Genomic DNA, 18,629 nt, shown 5'->3' with positions numbered 1-18,629 from the left:
TCGAGGTTCATACAGAGACCGCTAAGGCCTCAACTGCGATTAAATCAAGATTTCTAGCACAAAACTGCAAAGTTGACACCTCCTTTAAATTTTGTAGTTTGTCCTTATCGCCGATAAATAGTTCATATACGGAACGTGCTCAATTAGAGCATAAGTAACTAGAGCATAAGTAATTTAAAAGATTCTCGCCTTGCTTTCCATCTTTCTTTCCCTTTCCCCCTCCCCAGATGCTACAGCTTGGTTGACCTCCCTGCCTTTCTCTCATTTTATTATTTCTCTCATAAAGAAGACAGCAAACATATACAGTTAACATATGCTATCAAATGTTAACGTATACAGTTAACATACACAGTTAAACATTTTTGCTAGACCGTGCACAAACTAGCCCAAGAACGTGTTTTAGCCATATACAGTTATTTGCCTCTGCAGGAACTATGCGTGTTCTTGGAGCCCCTATCAAAACGTCATTGCTGGAATGATTACACACTTCTTTGATTGGTTGATAACTTCATGGCTTAGCTTGAGAACAGCAGCGCAGAATTTAAGAAAGACGGAGAAATTTACAAACACAGAGCATAGCCGGTGTTTACATTATTGATTCACAGATCTGCTACTGGTGTAATTTTTTTGTGGCTATATGAGCCCGGTGTGGCGCCCTTTTTTTCGCCTATTTCGCCGAAGTAGTCATTCATATGTACCTTGGTCTTCAACAGATTCCAAAAGAGCGAAACGTTCTAAAAGGAAAGATTCTGAAGACATGAAGGATTCAAAAGGTGGGAATGAAGATACTGACAAAAAATCAAGTAGGTAACTTTTGTCACCCGCGAACCAAAAAACATGCGGAAGTCCATATGCAGAATAGAGGATGGGGTTACGAGGACAGTATTAGACGAATTCGCCTTAACTTTGAGAGATGCACCCGATATGTGCACGCATTCTGGCCCGTCTGGCTATCATCTCGAAGCTCAGAACAACCATTGTGCCAGTGGAGATTTTCCCGTGGGAATAAAGAACACATCACAGACGACCATGAGCCTGAATATTAGTCATGTTTCAAGTAAATGTAACTCAGCTTAACTAATGTGAACATGCCGTCTGAATTGTGACGTTTGTAGCTTGCACGATATGGACGAATATTTATAGGAATACGGAAGGTTGTACGTTACGGCACAAATAATATAACGCGTACTGCTAAAATTATAACATTGATACGACCTTACGAAGTAATAAGCAATGACCCAAACATTATAGCGTGCGTGGCTCTTGCAAGTATATATAAACTAAAAATAAGCCTGCTCTTCTAATAATATTAGACTGAAATTTAAATTTTCATCAGTGAACCTGTGTAATACGTAAACACGAGCTTACAACGACATACATGTCGTGCTTTATTCTCACGCGCGGTGTCGATTTTTCACGCACTCTCATCCCATTATCTCGTGCTCGTGATTAGCGGCGAAAATCAATGTGTTACAGCATTTAGAAAAGAATACGTCTGAATTTTAGGGGCGAAGCTCCTTAAGGCGGCACCCGTTCGTCCCTCGTAGTCGTAGTCGTAGTAGTCGTAGTGCGTAACCAGTCTTACGCTTTGACCTCCAAGGTGGTGCCGGTGGGAGATTTTTCCTGTGCGTTGTTGAACAATAAAAAATTCGCAGCGTGCGCGTTAACTAAAAGCCGAATTCTTCTGTCTCTCATTCCCCATTAGCAGCCATTGGCATGTTCCAGTAGGAAACGTTAGTAGAAGTAGAAGTGTAAGTGTTAGCTAAAAGCCGACTTCTTCTGTCTCTCATTCCATTAGCAGCCATTGTTTACCTCCAAGGTAGTGCCTGGTGAGATTTCGCCTGTGCTTGATTAAACAATAAAAAATTTGTTCAAAACGCCGTTGATTGATGAAATAAACCAACGAAAGACGCCAGATGTTTTGTAAAGGCAAAACGAAAGAACGCCAGATGTTCCTAAAGCAAAACGAAAAGACGCCAGCTGCTTAACGAAAGACGCCAGATGTTTTCTAAGCAATGGTTTTCTAAACAATGAAAATTCACAGCGTACATGTAAAATTAAAGCGAGCTGCAAGTCGTCATAACTCATCGAACCTTCAGTATAAACGCGCCCGATCTCACGTCGGTGATGATGTACTGGGCAGAATTCACGGAAGATTCACGGTTTACCGATGAACCTCCGCAGCTTCGCCCACTCATCATCATTCACTCCGTGGATATGCTGTGATTTTTTTTTCAGCTTCGAAGTCTGGTAATTCGGGTACCGACGACGGAAAGAATGAAGATAGTAAGAAAGAAGACGGTAAGTGCGGCGCAGCCTTTATTTAAGCATGACTATTCATGACACAAAACGTTTATCGATGTGAAACATTCCATGGTAACTCCTACACAACCTCTCGCGAGACCTCTTCATGTGCGGCCATGTCTCGTCAAGTCATGTAAGCCATTCCATCTGACTTCTGAACGCCATTTCTTACACCGAAACTGTATATAGCTATAGGTTCTGGCGGACAGCCTCCGCGGACAAAACGACGCGTGGAACTATTTCCGGCGACGGGGATATATCGGTTTATGTATGAAGTGCCTTAGCCCAGGTGCCCCTCGCTACCGCAGATGCCCAAGTGTCGCGATACTCGGCGGCGGCTCTTCTCACCAATCGTCGTGCCCCTTTATCTCGTGACGCAGACATAGCACTAGTGCTATGAGACCTTTGGACCTGCTACGGGACGGACGCCTGTCGTTCGCATGGAGCACGAAAAGCGGAAGCCGAAGCGCGCATGGGCTCGAAAACTACGTGAAGCCGCTGCCAGTGCGTCCACCCCAATTTCGCTGGCTTCCTTCTTCACAGTAGTGGAAGGGCTCTGCATTTCTGTTTTTGCGTGTATAAGTTCAGCTAACCATTCATATGTTCCTCAACTAGACCACGCACTGTAAGTTAGAGACCAGAACTCATTATGACGTTTCAATAGTTATGTAATGACGACAAAATAAATCTGTCAACCTTAACGCCCTTTCTCCTTTCCACCCCCATAAATTGCGCCTCTGTGTCGATACACACAAGCGGCGGGCGTCACTCGGCGTCACTCGGTCAGTGAATGCCTCTATTGCGCGCTGTCGATGCGCGCGCACTGCAACCGAAGCACGTGCAGCTGTCAAAGCATAAGCGGTGTATGCGCGCGCATCGGCGTCGACAAAATTTGCCACCTCGGATGGTCTCACGTTTTACCTTCACTCCGAATGGACAAAAAATAAGTGAAATGAATAATGTGAGAAGAAAGCTATTGATGGTATCAGCCTTCTACAAAACGCAAAATGGGATTCCCACTTGAAGCAGTAAATATATTCCTTTGTTACTAAAATACTGGCTCATCAGCACCAAACAACATGCCATTAGTGCTTCAAACAAGCCTCAACCATGAGAACCTGTACTTTTTTTATAGAGAAAAAGAAGGGCGAGGAGTCCGAAAACGGCAATTCAACGGCGGCTAATAAAGAAGGTAGGTCTCTTAGCATGGACTTTTCACGATCCCTGAAGCAGACGTAGGCTACACAAATGAATAGCTCATTGTGATAATTGTGAAGCATGACCTATCCTTGCCTATTGTGTCATTCGAGCGAAACTCAGGGTCAGACATCTTCAGTTGAATTAAGCAGCCAGTACTTCTTCGCATAGTGTGCCCAGTGCTACCATGTATTACATGCAGTTGTCCCTACGACGTACTGCCAGATTTCACGACTTGTTAGTTAAGCTAATGCATAGTGCAGTGACAGTCGTAAAACAGCACAGGACAGGCAGTGGTCCTGACTTGCTTGCCCAATTTCGATCTATTTAAGGCTTCAGGCATGCCATTATAGCAGCGCTGGGTTTTTAAGTGAACTATCCGAACCTATTTGTGTTATTAATGTCCGCTCATCGGCATGAAGCAATCCATATGTTTATTCCTCAAGCAAACTTCATCACATTTTTTTTGACCTACAGAAGAGTCACGGACTAAGCCGAAATAGAAGAGGTGCGGATGATAAAATTGAAGGTATGTAAACACCACTACAGCATGCTTCATAAGCCCGAAAGTATATGTAGGTTAGTGAAATCTATATTTGAATAGCGCGCTCAGGTGCAACGACCCACTGTCTACAGGAACATCGTTGTTGAGAAACTGAATACCCGAGGACTTAGACTGCAGAACGTAGGCTAATGATCGTTCGCACTAGCGGCTAGCAGCGGTCGCTCGTCCAAGTTAGTCGCAAAGTGACTGGTCCTGAATGACCGCTTTGGTCACAAAGAGACTTTTTTGGCTCAGTCGCTCGCTGCGACATTATTTAGTACCGCGACTGCAGCCGCAAACCTATGGACCAATCAGTATTCGCCGCCACAAGGTGCTTTAAGGCAGGCATGATCAACAAAACTACCAAAGGGAGTCTCTCGTGCTACTCTACTCTTCAACATTTCAACACTTTTGATATCAGAAAACTCAGCAGATCACTTCCACTAAAATATCGTGTGCTTGGCAACGAAACCACAACCTCCGAATTCAAAGATTGTGGCTTCAGTCCCAACAGACAGCGATTTGTTTTTTTTTTCGTGCGTTTTAATGCATTTCCCCTGATATGACACTCACTAGGCTTCAACTACAAAACTAGAAATAAATCTCTATATACTTTAATTTGCTTCAACATCTGATGCATTTATAGCGCTGTCTCCAACATATATTGTATCGTTTGAATTTCAGGATAATCAAGCGTTTGAGACTACGTTATCACAAACTTCTCGAACATATTTCTTCTGTGTGGTTATGAAGATATTACGAACAGCTTCCTTGCTCCAGAATCACTCCGAAAATTTCCGAAAGATGTGCCGCCGAAATAAACGAGCATTTCGTTGTGCGCAGTCTTTTATTTATAAAATAAGCTTATGAAGAAACTGTTTTAGCGCGATAGCGTTAGAGATTTCGTTTCGCAGAAATTCCGGTGTCAGCGTCGGTGTCGTTGCTTGTGAGCCAAAAATCATCATCTTGTCCGTGACCGAAAAATCGAGACAGCTGAAAATAAAATAAATATTGAAAATATTGTGCCCGAGTGAGAATCGAGCCCAGGACGTCTGCGTGGCAAGCAGGTGTTCTGCCACACAGCCACTCCTCTGCTTGGAACTGCACTGAAAATAACTTTCATGCTTCACAAACATACGCGTCCTGTATACCAGTGTCACAGTACAACATGTAATATTGCAGTAATATTGCGTGGTACAAGCGTACATTGCCATCGCGGGTCACACCATGTGAATATCATAACGACTTGGTATTTAGCTTCACTGGATAGCGCGCACTTACTACGGGGACAAAGGGAGAAGAACACGACAACACAGGCGCTATTTTTTCATTTGATGCCAGGTAATAATTCACTGGTTTTAGGTTCAACTCTCTACAGGCGCCTTTCTCTTCCATCGCCAACACTTAAGCACATTCAGAAAGGCAGACTGACCTGGTTTCCTCGGGGAGGACCTGAGAAACTCTCCGGCAAAGTGCAACTTTTTCCATTTCATGCAATACCGAGGGAACACACAACTTCCGGCCCAATTGCAGAACACTTCTGTGCTCGGGAGGGAGGGCTTCAACGCCCAAATCTAGATAACTTCCATCCGCTATTTCAGTCGTCTTCGTAACCGGAAGAGTGCGACGGACAATGTTCCACAAGAACTCGGTGGTCTCGTCGCTAACCCTCAGCCATTCCTTGAACTCATGGATTTGGGCAACAGGAGTATCAATCCTGCTAGAAACCAGACGCACACAGTCCTTAAGGAAACGGGCCTGGTTCCAAGCCTTCGAACGTAGAATGCAGCAGATTCTTCTGGCGTGTCCATGGGAGGGTGGAAGGAATCCGCACAGTGACTGTTCCGCCGGTGGGCATACGTTAGCGCGGGAATACCAAGAGGCCGCTCTTGCCTTGCAGGCACAAATGGCGATTAGCGATGATAGTATGGCTGGGTTAGCTTCTTCAGGGTTATAACATACAAAAGGAAGAAAGGGGGCCAGTACTAGAAATTGCACACAACAAAGCAGAAAACTGGGCGAGCTGGTAGGTATTCATCTTCACTGGATAGTGCGCACTTACTACGGGGACCAAGGAAGAAGAACACGACAACACAGGCGCAGTAGTTTAAAGCCAGCGACCCGTTACAAATGGGACACGCATTACTGCGCGTATTCTGACCACGTAGTGGGTCCATCGCAACTTCGAAAAAGTTTCTCGCGCATTACTGCTCCTGGTTTAAAGCATGCTACCCATTACATAAGGCACACACCTTAGTGCGCGCATTTTGTTACACACACGTAGTGGATGCACTGATATTTCGAAAGAAAAATGTCACGCGCACAGACGTTCTCTCACGCCGCCGGGCTCTTGACACGCTTGTGATAGATTCTGTGTCATCTACAAGCGGCAACCACACTGCGGTGTCTTCTCACCGAGCGCTTGCCCACAGGGCTCCTCACCATGGCCCTTGTGACTCGGAGGCCAATACACCGCTGCTGCGGCTTACAGAAATTCTCGCATATTATCGCGACACTTACCACCTTTTCCCGGCTCCTGCAAAGGGGCTCAGTAAGGCGGATGAGCGAACTCTAAGGCGCCTGCAGACAGGTACTCTACTCTGTCCTGCAATATAAAATAACTACGATCCAAACACGGATGGGCGGTGCCCACACTTTGGGGAGACCTGTGATATCTTCCACATAGTGTGGGCAAGTACTAGAAATCCTCACCTGCCCCCTTCCCCTACCTCTCCACGAAATGCATGGGAGACTGCCCTCATCAACTGCTCCTCACTGAAGTCGCAACAGGCTCTGGTGCGACGGGCGCGAGACGGGGCCTCGTCATGCGGTGACCCTGAATGGGACGCCGACCATGTAGCGGGGCCATGCGTTGGCCCACAAGCGTTCTTTCTTTTTTCCTTTTATAATAAATGTTATTTCGTCATTATCATCATCCTCATCGGCGAATTTCGGCGGGTTATTTTTGCCTTTTGGCCTTCGCACATATAAGGTTTTTTACCGCCAGTGTCAAGTGGCGCACGACAACGAGAGCGGCCACGCAACATGGAGGCAGAAAAGGCAGACACCAAAGCTCGACGTGCTGTGGCTATGCGACCACTTTGTACTTTGTGAATTACGTTGCAGGAATGCACAATCTGAACTTCTCGAGTAACAAGAAATGAGAAGTATGCACTAAGTAATCGAAGTACGCACTAGGGACAGGATATCGCTATCGCGTTCAACTCTCAAAGGCAAAGCTCAAGCGTCCCCCAATTTTTGTCTTCCTTATTGGCTTAACAGCGGCAACGTGAAAGAATTAAAAGGACAATGGGTTTTGTCGTGTTAGTTCCCTCGCTTGTCCAGTCGTTCGTGTGTTTTGCTATAATATACGCAAACGAACAAGCCGTAACTAAGAACTTGTGTAGTTTGTACACATTCGGTGCGTACTGTGCAAGGAGCTGCAGGTATTATTGCGCAGGGAGTGATACCAGTCACCTTGTTAATAAGCCGAATACTGATCACAGCGTTCGTGCCTTGCATATTAGGTGCAGCGGCTGGCGCTACATGAATGCGCTGCATTTGTGTGCATACTTATAAGACAAATAGTTGCAACATTCGCTTAAACATAGAGTGCTCTCGCATGATGCCATCAAGCTATTTTTGTACTTAGAGTGCGTCTTTGCTAAAGCAACTTAATACAACAGATCAAACACACAAATCTGAACAGTTAGTTCCCTGGAACAGCAGTTTACATTACATTGCTACGTTTCTAGGGAAATAAAGCATCACCTGCTATGGTACGTAGCTGATGACGTAAAGTGCCGCGCCTCTATGCTCAAGGACGCGGATTCGATAACTGGCCACGGTGGCCACATTTCGATGGAATCGGCCGCCATGGCCAGTAATCGATATGTTTTAACGTGCAACAGGGGCGTAGCTGGCAAATATTTTTTGGGTTAAAGAAGGGGGGGGGGTTGTTCCGAACTCTTATGTGTGTTCCTGCGTATGATTTATGTGTGCGCGTATATCTACGCATACCAAATGCAAGAACATGCCAGGGGGGAGAGGGTTCAACCAACCAAACCACCCCCTGGCTACGACATTGACTTGCACCTAAATTTGGGTACACCCGTACACTTAGTTTTAGGGGAAAGTTTAAGAGTTGCAGGTGGTCAAAATTAAGCCGGATTACTCCTTTACGGCATGCCGCATAATCATGTCGTCGTTTTCTCGAAAGCGAAGAACGTCATTGCAAATAACATATCAAAGTTATGGCGTCGGCTTATTATTTTTGCCAGCTATAGCCAACAATTCCTTCGCCCGGTGCTGTGTTGTGCCCACTTCGACATAAAGCGGCCGTAATCAGCTGAAAAGAGAATTGAAGCTGAGGTAAACGAGAAAGAAAAGTATGCGGAAGTCCCATTGTAACACGTTAAAGAACAATTATATTTTTCGCCGAGGTGGCTTCTCTGTGACTAGGTCAGAACCCCCATGCGCTCCTTATGTGTACACGAAACGCAGTGACAAATACATAGTGTCGCCTGGCGATTCTAAGAATATAGATAAAATATGAAAGTCTCCTTAGTAACGGTCACACATTATGAAGTTATTGCTGTTATGAAAGTTCACATTGCAAATGTGAGAAGCAAGTAACTCTCGCGCATTGCTGCTCTTGGTCCGATCATCACGTTTAGTCAGTAGTAACACTATTGGCAGAATTGTCACGGCCGCGACAACGCTGCCTGGGTGTTGTAGCAGCCTCAAGTGACTTCATATGCACACAACAATACGTGTTACATACTGTGTTATCTAACAAAGTACTGAAGCGTTTCAGAACTTGTCTCCTTTGGAATCTGCGTTTAACACAAAGCACCTGTTACAGATAGCCAGAACGTTGAAGACAATATTAATGCTGCGTTCATGAATGGTATACGCATATTAAAGGGACCGAGAAGTGTTTTCTCGACACATTTTTTTACAGCGAAAGCTGTTATGAGATCATTTCACCGGCCGTTTTTGGCGCCGTAGTTGTCCGCCGCCGCCGCCGCCGCTGCCGCCGCCGGTGTCCGTAACCAGTATCGCTCGAAATAAGAAAAAAAACGAAATAAGAAAAAATTCCAGGATGGAACGAGGTTCGAACCTGGGCCCTCTGCGTGGGAGCCCAGTATTCAACCTCTGAGCCATGCCGGTGCTTGAAACTGCTTTGCAAAAAAACGCCAGGCCTGCGCTGAAACCGCAGCACAGTCACAGCGAAAGCTGGAAGAGCGCCGTTTCTAGAGCCCGTTAAGCTCTCTTGGGGCTATAGTACAAGTACACTAGAAAGGTACCCACTACGCCATAAATCACAATTTTTGTGAAGTTGGGAAGCACCTACTAAGCCATTATTCGTCATTCTGCGGAGAAGCGAGGCACCAGCTACACGTCTGTAAGGCATTATGTGCACTTTATTGACGCGGCGACTGATGACAATGAAGAATTATGGCTCAGCCCAAGGTAATGGGTTGGAATCTGTAAACGGCCCACCAGTTATGTAATTTGCATTGGGTGACGCCCGGTCGCTATTTCCCTCTCCTCCCGTCATGCTGTAAACCATGCGTTGACGTGAGAGAGAGACGCGGGGGGGGGGGGTCGAAGAACTTTACTGAGACCCCGAGGAAATGGATCATGCGCTTATGGGCTTCCTTGGCAACCAATACAAGTGCACTTGCGAGGAACCCACTACGCTATAAATCACTGTAATTTTTGAGAAGTAGGGCAGCAGGCACTGTGCCATTTTTCGTCATTCTGCGGAGAGCTTTGGTACCTGCTAGACGCATGTAAGGCATTATGCGCACTTTGTTGATGCTGTGCCTGATGACGATGAAGAATTATGGCAGAGCCCTTTGTAAAGGGTTACAAGCATTCAACAACCTACTCGTTGCGCAATTCGCATTGTGTGACGCCTGGTTACAGAATTCGCATTGTGCGACGCTTGGTGCTTATTTTACTCTTCTACCACGCTATATTGCATATGCTAATGTGGTTCCTTCCCGACATGAAGCCTGTATAGGACCTTTTTGCAAAGCAGTTTCAAGCACCGGCATGGCTCAGAGGTTGAATACTGGGCTCCCACGCAGAGGGCTCAGGTTCCCAACTTCACAAAAACTGTGATTTATGACGTAGTGGGTACCTTTCTAGTGTGCTTGTATTGTAGCCCCAAGAGAGCTTAACGGGTTCTAGAAACGCAGCTCTTCCAGCTTTCGCTGTGACTGTGCTGCGGTTTCAGCGCAGGCCTGGCGTTTTTTTTTTTTCTTATTTCGAGCGATACTGGTTACGGACACCGGCGGCGGCGGCGGGCAACTACGGCGCCAAAAACGGCCGGTGAAATGATCTCATAACAGCTTTCGCTGTAAAAGGTCCTATACAGGCTTCATGTCGGGAAGGAACCACATTAGCATATGCAATATAGCGTGGTAGAAGAGTAAAATAAGCACCAAGCGTCGCACAATGCGAATTCTGAAACCAGGCGTCACACAATGCGAATTGCGCAACGAGTAGGTTGTTGAATGCTTGTAACCCATTACAAAGGGCTCTGCCATAATTCTTCATCGTCATCAGGCACAGCATCAACAAAGTGCGCATAATGCCTTACATGCGTCTAGCAGGTACCAACGCTCTCCGCAGAATGACGAGAAATGGCACAGTGCCTGCTGCCCTACTTCTCAAAAATTACAGTGATTTATAGCGTAGTGGGTGCCTCGCAAGTTCACTTGTATTGGTTGCCAAGGAAGCTCAAAGGGGATGATCCATTTCCTCGGGGTCTCAGTAAAGTTCTTCGCCCCCCCCCCCCGCGTCTCTCTCTCACGTCAACGCATGTTATACAGCATGACGGGAGGAGAGGGAAATAGCGACCGGGCGTCACCCAATGCAAATTACATAACTGGTGGGCCGTTTAAAGATTCCAACCCATTACAAAGGGCTGAGCCATAATTCTTCATTGTCATCAGTCGCCGCGTCAACAAAGTGCACATAATGCCTTACAGACGTGTAGCTGGTGCCTCGCTTCTCCGCAGAATGACGAATAATGGCTTAGTAGGTGCTTCCCAACTTCACAAAAATTGTGATTTATGGCGTAGTGGGTACCTTTCTAGTGTATTTGTACTGTAGCCCCAAGAGATCTTAACGGGCTCTAGAAACGGCGCTCTTCCAGCTTTCGCTGTGACTGTGCTGCGGTTTCAGTGCAGGCCTGGCGTTTTTTTACGGCACGAATGGAAGCTCACCCTTCGCAGTGTTTGTCGCAGCAGTAGTTAATCCTAAAAGCACGTAGTTACTTTACAAGCAGCATTTTTCGATCTGAAAGGCTCTAAACACGGACGTACCTTTCCTCCAGCAACGCTGAGAATTGATCGCGATGCCGCCAGCCCTTCTCGCGATTTGTGAAAGCTATCGTGGTTCTGCTTTAGCTGGAGTTGCTGTAACTATGCTTAACCACCTTTATTTAGAGCTTTTCGACTATTTTTGAAAATAACAAGGTGTTACAATGAGATGATGTGACGTTATACACCTTCCCTGTATTTGTACCACGTTGTGTGCGCATGCGTCCAAGGTTGCCTGCACCTGTGTCATGGGTGGCTTGTCCCGACGTCGTTACTCTCTCGATGTACGAGCCAACCCAAGTAATCAACAACGTCACGATGCATATGCGCGGCCATGCCGAGTAGCAGCGCCCGTCATTTCTGAGACGAATTGTATAGGTAGAAAAACTATGTTGCTCCAAAATCATAGCGACCTGGATACTGCGTGCACGGTTGCATGAGCACGCTGAAAAGTTACTCAAGACGCGCTGATGAACATGGGATCATTACGTCACGAGAAGGCAGCGCCACTTTAATGCATACTAATAACGTAGGCCTATATGTATATTTTTATGCAGTAATACCTTTTAATATAAAGAAAAGAACAATATTTCAATACTAACAAAAAGAAATCGTCGACCGTGTACAGCAATCAACGGTCACGTGACCGGGTACATCGGATCGTTTATGTTTTTGACCTCAGATACGCCAGAGGTCAATTTTCGCGAATTGCAACTAAGAAATAAAAATATAAGTCCACCTCTCGCGAAGAAAACGGGGTTGGTTTGAGTCAGTGCGACGGAGAATCTTTCCACCAGTGGATTTATCTCATTTCATCTTAAGGGCAGTTGTCGGTCCCCTTAGGTACCTAATAAATCTGTGCACATGTATGTAGGGTATTCCTTCTTTTCGACCATGACACTGATTCGGGTAATATCATAATTTCAATTATGACATGGTCAAACGGTGGAAGCTATTGGCAGTCAATTACATTATCGTTTTTCATGCTTCACTAATAACCACTCTCCTTATGTTGGGTTAGCTAACAAGGATACAATGGTGTTCTTATATCGTAGCATCGATGCACACACGACTGTTAATAACGCAATGGTTTATTAACGCCAGTGAGATCTGCTTCATGCAGAGTAAATGAGCTCTCAGAAACTGGCTGATAGCATAGCGCAGAAACAGACAGGGACAAAAGATGAAGTAACAAACGTCAGAATTCATGTCAGCCTCACATCATGCTAGGGTGATGGATGGTGCATTATATAGTAACGTACCAATACATGAGATCACACACAGCGTGACCAACCTGTCTCCCAGTTCGCATACTTCAAATACGCGCAACAACGCAACAAGCGAATACTGAACAAAATTAAGACGACGCAGCCATAGTGCACAACGCAGTCATTGCACAATCATGACTGTCAACAAATTATACAATAGTAAGGAATGAAATGTTAAGAGATAACATTCAATATCAGTTACTCGTCAATAAATTAACTTGAGGAAGCCCTATAAGGGTAAACATCGTTGTCAGGATGCCAGTGCATACGGCGCCTTTCAATCCGCATTGCTTTACACGTAAGTATTTACTGCGTTCTGGTCGACTTGCGCACCTTTCTAACGCAGACAGAAAGGCTTCTGGTAGTCTACAGAAAGCATGTGTGGCTATCCCAATGAAGGAACCATAGGAATGTACTCACTCTAACGCATAACATTTACCTATTGGCTCAGAAGCAAGTACATCCTTTGTGAACTTCAATTTGCATAAGCCAGGTAATGTTGGAAAGCGCACAAAATGTATGGTGGTCATCTTCTCGGAAGATATGGATGACATCGCAGGAGTGCGTAGCTCCTTGAAGGCAACTGCATTTTTAATTGAATAGAATTAGAACAATGTCACCCTAAATCAAAGTTGCTTTTTACCTTCATATTTTTTATAAGAAAGCATGCAATAAAATTTGGTTATATGCTCAGACACATACCGAGTGATTGGCAGACAGAGAAATACAGTCGGATTCGCGTTAAATATTTAGTACAGCATAAACAACTTCATAATATGAAGAAGGAACTGTAACTTCAAAAGGAAAGAAAAAGTCACAGTTTCGCCGCAAAGGCGAAGCAATGAATGCGAAAGCAAGAAATTGGACTGTCACACAAAGAACGAGCAGCAGCTTGATACTTACAGCGCGCCGCTGAAGCACAAAGGAGGACGCCTGAAAAAAACGCACAGGCATGCACAGGGCCAGCGTGAACTAACAATTGTTGCAGTTGTTACGTCTTTGGGCTTGAGCAACACGTTGCAAGTGTCGACAATGGAGAATCAGATGCTCTTAGATATTTCTTTTTCTTTTAAACTGCGGCGCGTGGAGTGACCCCTGCGTTTCCTGCACACGGGGACGTCTGATGTGAGGTGTGCCCGATGTTCTTTGTTTTTTTTTTCCTTCCACATCACGAGTGGGTGCAGAAAAGGGCTACTTTGTCGTGCGCGTCTCAAAGGCAGTTTTAAACTGAAAGGAAGTTGGGAGCGTTGCGCGATAGAAAACATGATTCAGCTCCTCCAAGATTCCCTTATCACCAGCGGTAAATGGTGTATATAAATAGCTCACCGTTGTTTCGCCGGCGTATGTCTGGGGCATGGTTGAGTTGTCTAATGCAGCGGGCTGGGGAGCGAGCGGTCGATGGTTCGAATCCCCGGTCGGGTGCTTAGGAAGTTCTTTCTTCTGCTTTATTTTTCTTTGTGCCTTTCTTACATATATACATACATATATGCATATCTGGGGCATGACGGCGATGGCAAAAATCAGCCGAGTGTCCATATAATTGCTCTCGCAATAAAATGAAAACAACATTCTGTGAACTTGAACGTTAAGAGCTTTCGCATAAAATTAAAAATGTGAAGGTTTCACAGAATAAGACATTGCATAAAAATGACAAAATAAATAAAGCGCAATATTAAGAAGATAGGGCAAAATTTGCATAGCCAAGACATCTGTGGCCTACGCCATTTCAAGGATTTCTACGCGAGAGCTACAACAGGCGCAAAACACTGACACAACTGCCGGTGTGTAGCAGTAGTAGATTCCGCAATTTCATTTAGAATTAATGGTAAATTATAGTGGAGTGCTTGTGGAAGTTGTAGGTGGTTCGGTAACGCGGAACAGATCACGTTAAATTATGTAGCATACGCTTAGCAGTGTCATTAAATTTTAGGTGTGATATAGCTCCAAAGAATTCCTCATATAATACATATTCACAGCTAGAGCTGCCTGAAAACGGGAAGCGGAAGAGTTTTAGGCCGTTTGTCAGTAGTGCAGCGCAACATAAACTAACAGACTTTAGGAGCAGAAAGAGCATACGCGCAGCAGAAAGCGGGTATGTGCCAAGCAGCTCCTAGCAATAAAGTTTGAATCATCATCATCATCATCATCATCATCATTATAGCATAGCCATGGATAGCATGTCTTCAAAATTTGATAGCGCAAAATCGAACAGGACTACGAACGAACACAAATTCACAGGACAGGCGCTACTCCCAACTAAGCTTTATTCAGAAAAGTCTCCCTAAATATACACACAGCCGAGTGGCGCGCGCAGGCGCATTGCACGTAATTGTCAGCGGCGCTAATCAGGATCGGAAGAGCAAGAGATATTCACATCACAACCACATTTCTAAGAACAGTTTTTCTTTGCCGCGCGGCACAACAGAAGTGTCACTGATACAATCACTGTCTTTCTTTTTTAATGTGATAGTAATATGATAGTATAGTATGGCAAAGGGAGGGAAAAGAGAAGTGACGGTGAGAAGGAAGGAAAGGAGGAGGGGAGAGGGTAAAGCATGGCATAACAATGTACAGTATAGCATATGAAGGGGTGGGAAAGAGATGTACGTGAGCGAGAGCAGGAGTGATGGAGGAGAGAAGGCAATGTAGAAAGACATAAGGAAAGAAATAAAGATGAAAGAAAGAAGATAGAAGATGTAGAAAAACATAAAGAAGTAACAAAGGAACACAAAAGAAAGCAGAACAATTAACAAAGATGAAAGAACTCAATTTGCGTCCGCCAAGGGGTGGCGCCTGCTTGTCAGCTTCGCTGTCACTCAGATTACAGAGGCGTGAAACTGGCTTTAATTTTTTTCTTGTGGAGATGTTCCTTATGACCGGCCTGCTGACTCATTCGCAAAGTTTAAGATGAACATTACAAAGCTACGCTGCAGTGAAAATGGTATAAATTACGTATTCTTCTGATTCTTGCAGCTTTGTAATGCGGCATCCCATCAGATATTAACAAAAAACATTTATACAGTATAAATAAAAGATGGTTGACCCCTCCGTCATAGGAATCGGCATAACACGAAAGTAAAGCGTGCCTTTAGAGAAGTAACTGAATGTTTACTGTATATTGATGTAAGTGAGTTTGTACAATGCATATTGATGTCTGGCAGCTATAGCACCGTTTACCGTGGATGCACCCACTTTGATGATTGGTGGTACACCTCCATCTCGACGACTAACGTCTAGGTTAAATGATTAAACAAACCCTTGTGGTAGCTGTAGTAGTTAATGGTGAAAGCGTAATCAGAGAACGAGGTATGATAGCCAGAAGAGCGTCGCATATTCGACGCAGAACTTCGTCACCATCCCTCGGCATGTTAAAATGTGATTGAACACCACGGCCGGGCTGGAGGGAAACGCAAAGCGCGTCGTGCCGCGCCGGTCTCTCGGCCGCGATTTTTCTCGGGGCAAGCGCGTGAGCGGCGAACGCGGTGTTACAGCCAGGTGAGGCAGGCGCGCCTCGCAGAGCTATTTTTGGTTTCGATTAGCGTGATGCTATGAGCGAGGCCGACGCTTTTACGACGCTTGTGCTAAGGTCGCCACCTCGCGGTGTGTTAATTCATTTACAAAACTGAACTTCTATTGAAAACGTGCCGAATGGGACGGGCGAGTAACGCGTTGCAGGTGCTAATCGCGGAGGCCACAGTAATGACAAATTACTTTATTTACCGCTTACAGAGGGCATCACCACCCCGCTACACGGGAGAGTGGTAGATATAAAAGGCGCGTTTGTAAAGCCTCTAGAGTCTGTGACCGTGGCGCAGTGGATAGCGTGCCCGGCAACGGTTGCTGCGGACCGAGCGGTCGTGGGTTCGATGCCCTTTGACGGAACTTCTTTGCTTTGCCATCTGATCGAGTACATTTTTTCGACGTCATATCCGTAACGGAAATACGTCACTGAAGTCTTGGTAGACCCCGGCATAAAACACTTTCGTGTTAAAAAAAATATCCAGTCCTGAACACTTCTTTGAAACTTTCCAGACTTGCATACTCATCATGACACACATTAAAGGTAAGACGTAATGAATGTGGATATATGTGTCATTTATTGTATTCATGTGCCTCATTCTACATTCATCCGTCGCTTGGATGTCGTCTTAACTCGACGCTAGCGCAGTGCCCTTGCCTTTTATCATTTGAGTGATGTTAACTACAAAATTTCTGGCCGCAAGAACTCGTACCTGCAAGGCAACCGCATGGAGAGTATTCAAAGGCACTGGAAGCTAAAAGATGATGCCGTGAGAATGCTAGTGCTCATGAAAATTGTGAGTTACATCGCCCTTTGCAGTTTCAAACAATTTTCTGGAAGATCACAAGTTCTTACGTAGAGCTAATCAAATTAATTATTTTAAAAACGCAAAGCTGCCCTTGCTTACTAATATTGAAGCGTAACACGGAAATTATGTTTCCAAGGACGTCTATTTTGAATTACAAAAGGCACAGTGCGAACGTTTCTTTTAAATTTTAAGGCCGGCGGCTGGAACTTGGTGCGCGAGAATTCTAATGTTTTTTGAAAGATTGGTTACTTCCGCCTGCCGTTGCCGAGCCCAAGAAGATCAGGATGGACTTTAACTGATACCATTGCATGCCCAGGGATACAATGGTTTCTGCAAACTCCAGGAGAATTTCTTAGCTGTAAAATTCATATACAGGGTGTCCCAGCTATCACGCAGCACGATTTAAAAAAAGAGGAACGGCGTTACGCGAATAAAACCTACAGCATATTGTTCCTAGTACACTAGAGTAGCCACTGCTATTTTTTTCGTTAATGAGGTTTAATTAATTAGTCATAATTATATTTCTAACTCGACAAGTACTCGCCTAATAGTCAAAATGTCAATGAGGCGTATGTAGGCATGTTCAAATGGCATCTAACTGCGCTACTTTCAACAACGTGCTAATTGCGCGCTCATTTTTTCCGGCTGATAAAGAAAGCCCGCGAAATATGAAAAGTGACACGTGACTAGAGTGTTGCGCGCGTCGGAAACCAGCGCCCTCAAACAGGCTCCCTATGAGGCAGACAGTATCAAGGAAAAAATGCAGAAAGAAAAAAAAAACGCATCGCCCTATCTGCCACTCCCCGGCCTAGAAACGTACCGCTTGGCTTTACAGAGTCAGGCCGTAATCAGAACACCTGCCGCGTTATCAATGAGAACAGTCGGCCGTGAGATATGGATGATTGCGGCGTACTATCGAACGGAGTGAATCCCAGCGAAATTGCACGCATATCGCTGGCGCCCGACCTGTACCCTTGCCAAAATGCGGAACGCTGTCTTTCGCAACAGGCAACGGGCAAAGCGGTTGTTTGCAGTAAGCTTATTTGAGGGCGCTGGTTTCCTTTGCTCATATTTAGCGGGCTTTCTTTATCAGCCGGAAAAAATGAGCGCGCAATTAGCACGTTATTGAAAGTAGCGCAGTTAGATGCCATTTGAACATGCCTACATACGCCTCATTGACATTTTGACAATTAGGCGAGTACTTGTCGAGTTAGAAATATAATTATGACTCATTAATTAAACCTCATTAACGAAAAAAATAGCAGTGGCTACTCTAGTGTACTAGGAACAATATGCTGTAGGTTTGATTCGCGTAACGCCGTCACTCTTTTTTTAAATCGTGCTGCGTGATAGCTGGGACACCCTGTATAGAAAACATTTAGGGTATTTTAAAGCTGTTTTGTCTTCACCAAGGCCTACCACGTAATTTCACTATAAATTCATTGTCTTCACTTGATTCTTGCTATAATCTAACAGAATGAAAGTGACTAGAGAATTGCGCACTGGTACAACACAGTGCCAACATTTGAAATTCTAAATTTATGTATACGAATTCTTTTAACAGCGAGGCTGTTTAGCAAATCGTTCCTTGTAAGTCGATCGCAGAAAACTATCATCATCTTAACGGGCATGTGCCACTGTGCGGCTACCT

At 45.0% G+C, this 18,629-nt stretch overlaps 1 protein-coding gene across 21 annotated transcripts in view; it reads left to right on the top strand.

Annotated features, from left to right (window-relative positions):
* The window catches only part of LOC119374714 (uncharacterized), a 189,082-nt gene that overhangs the window by 79,558 nt on the left and 90,895 nt on the right, over positions 1–18,629 (top strand). For 7 of the 21 annotated variants that reach the window (XM_049410955.1, XM_037644899.2, XM_049410954.1 and 4 more), the window contains 5 exons: positions 714–803; positions 2,239–2,301; positions 3,440–3,496; positions 3,979–4,030; positions 4,730–5,036. The exons of 8 other annotated variants lie outside the window; for them this stretch is intronic. In XM_049410955.1, the coding sequence (XP_049266912.1) occupies positions 714–803; positions 2,239–2,301; positions 3,440–3,496; positions 3,979–4,004 (236 nt within the window). In that variant the 3' untranslated portion in view covers positions 4,005–4,030; positions 4,730–5,036. Of the gene's footprint in view, positions 1–713; positions 804–2,238; positions 2,302–3,439; positions 3,497–3,978; positions 4,031–4,729; positions 5,037–18,629 lie in introns of those variants that run through there. 6 more of the 21 variants (XM_049410950.1, XM_049410949.1, XM_049410951.1 and 3 more) reach the window with 4 other exon arrangements.

This window comes from Rhipicephalus sanguineus, chromosome 11 (assembly GCF_013339695.2).
Source record: "Rhipicephalus sanguineus isolate Rsan-2018 chromosome 11, BIME_Rsan_1.4, whole genome shotgun sequence".
Taxonomy (NCBI): Eukaryota; Metazoa; Arthropoda; class Arachnida; order Ixodida; family Ixodidae; genus Rhipicephalus; species Rhipicephalus sanguineus.
The sequence above is the reverse complement of the archived record's forward strand: the minus strand, read 5'-3'. Positions and strand labels throughout refer to the sequence as shown.